The following is a 3,242-nucleotide window of genomic DNA, read 5'->3' as shown; positions in this document are numbered from 1 at the left end:
TTTTTTTTTTCCTTATTTCTTTTTCTAATTATCACCATAACCATAATTTTCTACAACAAAATCTAAATCTTTATCTCCCCTACCACTTAAATTTATTAATATTTTTTTACCCTTGATATCTTTTGCTATTTTTAATACATAAGCTATTGCATGACTTGATTCTATTGCTGGTATTATACCTTCCATTCTACTTAATTCAAAAAATCCATTAATTGCTTCTTTATCTGTTATACATACTGTTTTTGTACGACCTATACTATTTAAATATGCAATTTCTGGTCCTACACTTGGATAATCTAAACCACTTGCTATACTATATACTGGTGCTGGATTTCCTTTTTCATCTTTTAACATTATTGAATTAAATCCATGCATTATTCCTTCGCTACCATAACTTATACTTGCTGCATGTTCACCTATTTTATTTCCTTTACCTAATGGTTCCACACAAACTAATTCCACTTGTTTATCTGATATAAAACCACTAAATATACCCATTGCATTACTACCACCACCTACACATGCTATAACTATATCTGGTAATACACCATTCATTTCCATAAATTGTTCTCTTGATTCTATGCCTATTATTGATTGAAAATCACGTACCATTTTTGGAAATGGATGTGGGCCTACTACTGAACCTATTGCATAAAATGAATTATCTAAATCTTTCATATATGATTCAAATGCTGAATCTACTGCTTCTTTTAATGTTTTAGCACCAAATTCTACACATATAACTTTAGCACCTAATATTTTCATTCTAACTACATTTTGATATTCTTTTTTTACATCTACTTCACCCATATGTATTTCACATTTTAAACCAAAATATGCTGCTGCTGTTGCTAATGCTACACCATGTTGTCCTGCTCCAGTTTCAGCTATTAATTTTTGTTTACCCATATATTTTGCTAATAATGCTTCTCCCATACAATGATTTAATTTATGTGCACCAGTGTGATTTAAATCTTCTCTTTTTAAATATATTTCTGCTCCACCATATTTTTCTGTTAAATTTTTTGCATAATATATTGGTGTTGGTCTTCCTTGAAATTCTTTTCTTATTTTTTTTAATTCATTAATAAAATTTTCATTTTTACTTATTTTATTATATGCTTGTTCAATTTCCATCATTGCTTTATTAATTGTTTCTGGTAAATATTTTCCACCATATTTACCAAAAAAACCATTTGAATCAGGAAAATGATTTAAATAAGTTTTATCTATCATGATTATTTACTTTTTTTTTAAATGATAAAAAAAAAAAGAATATTTTATTTTAATATTTAATCATTTATTATTATTATTATTATTATTATTATTATTAAAAATAATATTAAGATTTATATTATTTTTAAGATTAAAATAAAATAAATATTTTTTACATAAAAAATTTTTTAAAATTGTGTAATAAAAGAGTGGGAAAAAAATAACAATATTAATAGCGGGATTGGCGTTATTTTTGTATTTTGTATAGGAAAATTTAATTGAGAATGACCATTAAGCATGAAAAAAAAAAAAAATAAGATAAATAAAAATCAAGAAATAAAGATAGAATAAGATATTTAGAAAGATATATAAAAAAGAAAAAAATGATAATATAATTTAAGACATCAATAATTAAATTCATTAATATATTACTAATATTTTATATCAATATTAATATTTTATTTATTAATTTATTTTTATTTTTAATAAAATTATATTAGTTTTAAATTGTATTTTATAATTTTAATAATAATAATAATCATCATCATCATAATCATAATCATAATCATTGTCATCATCAAGTATTTATTTTTATATTTAAAAAAAAATTAAAAAAGAAAAAAAATTTAATCATTTCTTAATATTACTATAATAATAATAATAATAAAAACTTATCACATATAAAAAGAAAAATAAAATAGGTTTTCATTTTTATTTAGATAATTAATTAATTTGATTAATAAATCATATTATTATTTCATTATAAATAATAATAATAATAATAATAATAATAATAATAATTTATCAATCAATCATTTTCTACTTTTTTAAATTATATTATTATTTATTAATAATTATTTCCAATTAAATATAATACAATAATAATTAACAAAATTATGTGTTTTATTATCAAAAAAGTTTGAATCAACCATATTCCCATCCACTATTATGATTAACATCATTTAAATCATTTAAATAATAACTACTGACAAAATTAGTTGTTTTAGTTAAAAAAAAAAAAAATAAAAGTAGATACATGATTTTTATTTTTATTATCACTTTGAATATAATTTTCACAATCTAAAAATGATTAGAAACACAATTAAGTTTTTAATTACCAAATAGAGTAACACAACCATATTTATTTTAATCATCTATACAATAACCACCAATATAATTAGGTGAAGAATGACTACAAGGAGTAGTTCCATCATGTTGAATTCCATCATGATTTTTATAATTACATTGATTATTATTTTCTTTATTTATATAATAGTCACCGTGTGAATTAAGTGAAGTATGACCACAGTGAGTAGATTCATCGTGTTGAATTCCATCATGATTTTTATAATTACATTGATTATTATTTTCTTTATTTATATAATAGTAACCGTGGGAATTAAGTGAATTATGACCACAGGGAGTAGATTCATCATGTTGAATTTCATTATGATTATTATCAAAACCATCTTATCAATTTATTCCACTTAATGATGAATTTAAGGTAATAAATGATAAACTAGTAATTATTAAAAAATATTGATTAAAATTATAATTAATAATAATAGTGGTTAATAATAAGGTGAATAATTTAATAAATGATGAATTTGTCATTTTATGACTTTTTATAAGTATAATTAGATTGAATAAATAGATTTAAAAATTATAAAAAAAAAGAAAAAAAGATTTGTTAATAATTACAAATAATATAAGAATAATATCATTATTTTTAATAGTATAAAATATAGGAAAACAATTTTTAAATATTAATTAACATTTTTATTTTATTTTCCACTAAAAAAATAATATATTATTTATTTTATTTTATTTTATTTTTTTTTGTAAAACTATAATATTAAATAATGATAAATAATTTAAAGATTAGTGATTTTTAAAAATTAATAAAGGCTTTATTTTTTTCTTTTTTTCTTGATTTATTTAATTAGTTAATGTATATATTAATAATATAAATAATTTATTTAATGTTAATGAAAATAAAATATATTATTTATATTAATTATTAAGAA

At 19.5% G+C, this 3,242-nt stretch overlaps 2 protein-coding genes across 2 annotated transcripts; both read right to left on the bottom strand.

Annotated features, from left to right (window-relative positions):
- Positions 1 to 24: 24 nt before the first annotated feature.
- On the bottom strand, positions 25 to 1,236 carry cubi_02130 (tryptophan synthase; the record flags this gene model as incomplete). The annotated part of the gene is made up of 1 exon (XM_029019142.1): positions 25 to 1,236. One exon carries the CDS (start codon positions 1,234 to 1,236, stop codon positions 25 to 27), a length of 1,212 nt encoding a protein of 403 aa, XP_028873564.1.
- Positions 1,237 to 2,361: 1,125 nt separating this feature from the next.
- cubi_02129 (uncharacterized protein) lies at positions 2,362 to 2,829 on the bottom strand (the record flags this gene model as incomplete). Its single annotated transcript, XM_029019141.1, has 2 exons — positions 2,362 to 2,684; positions 2,736 to 2,829. The coding sequence occupies 2 exons, from the start codon at positions 2,827 to 2,829 to the stop codon at positions 2,362 to 2,364; spliced, it is 417 nt and encodes a 138-aa protein (XP_028873563.1).
- Positions 2,830 to 3,242: the final 413 nt, after the last annotated feature.

The sequence above is a fragment of the Cryptosporidium ubiquitum genome (assembly GCF_001865345.1).
Source record: "Cryptosporidium ubiquitum isolate 39726 chromosome Unknown contig_44, whole genome shotgun sequence".
Classification (NCBI taxonomy): Eukaryota; Apicomplexa; class Conoidasida; order Eucoccidiorida; family Cryptosporidiidae; genus Cryptosporidium; species Cryptosporidium ubiquitum.
This window is presented reverse-complemented; position numbering and strand designations above follow the sequence as displayed.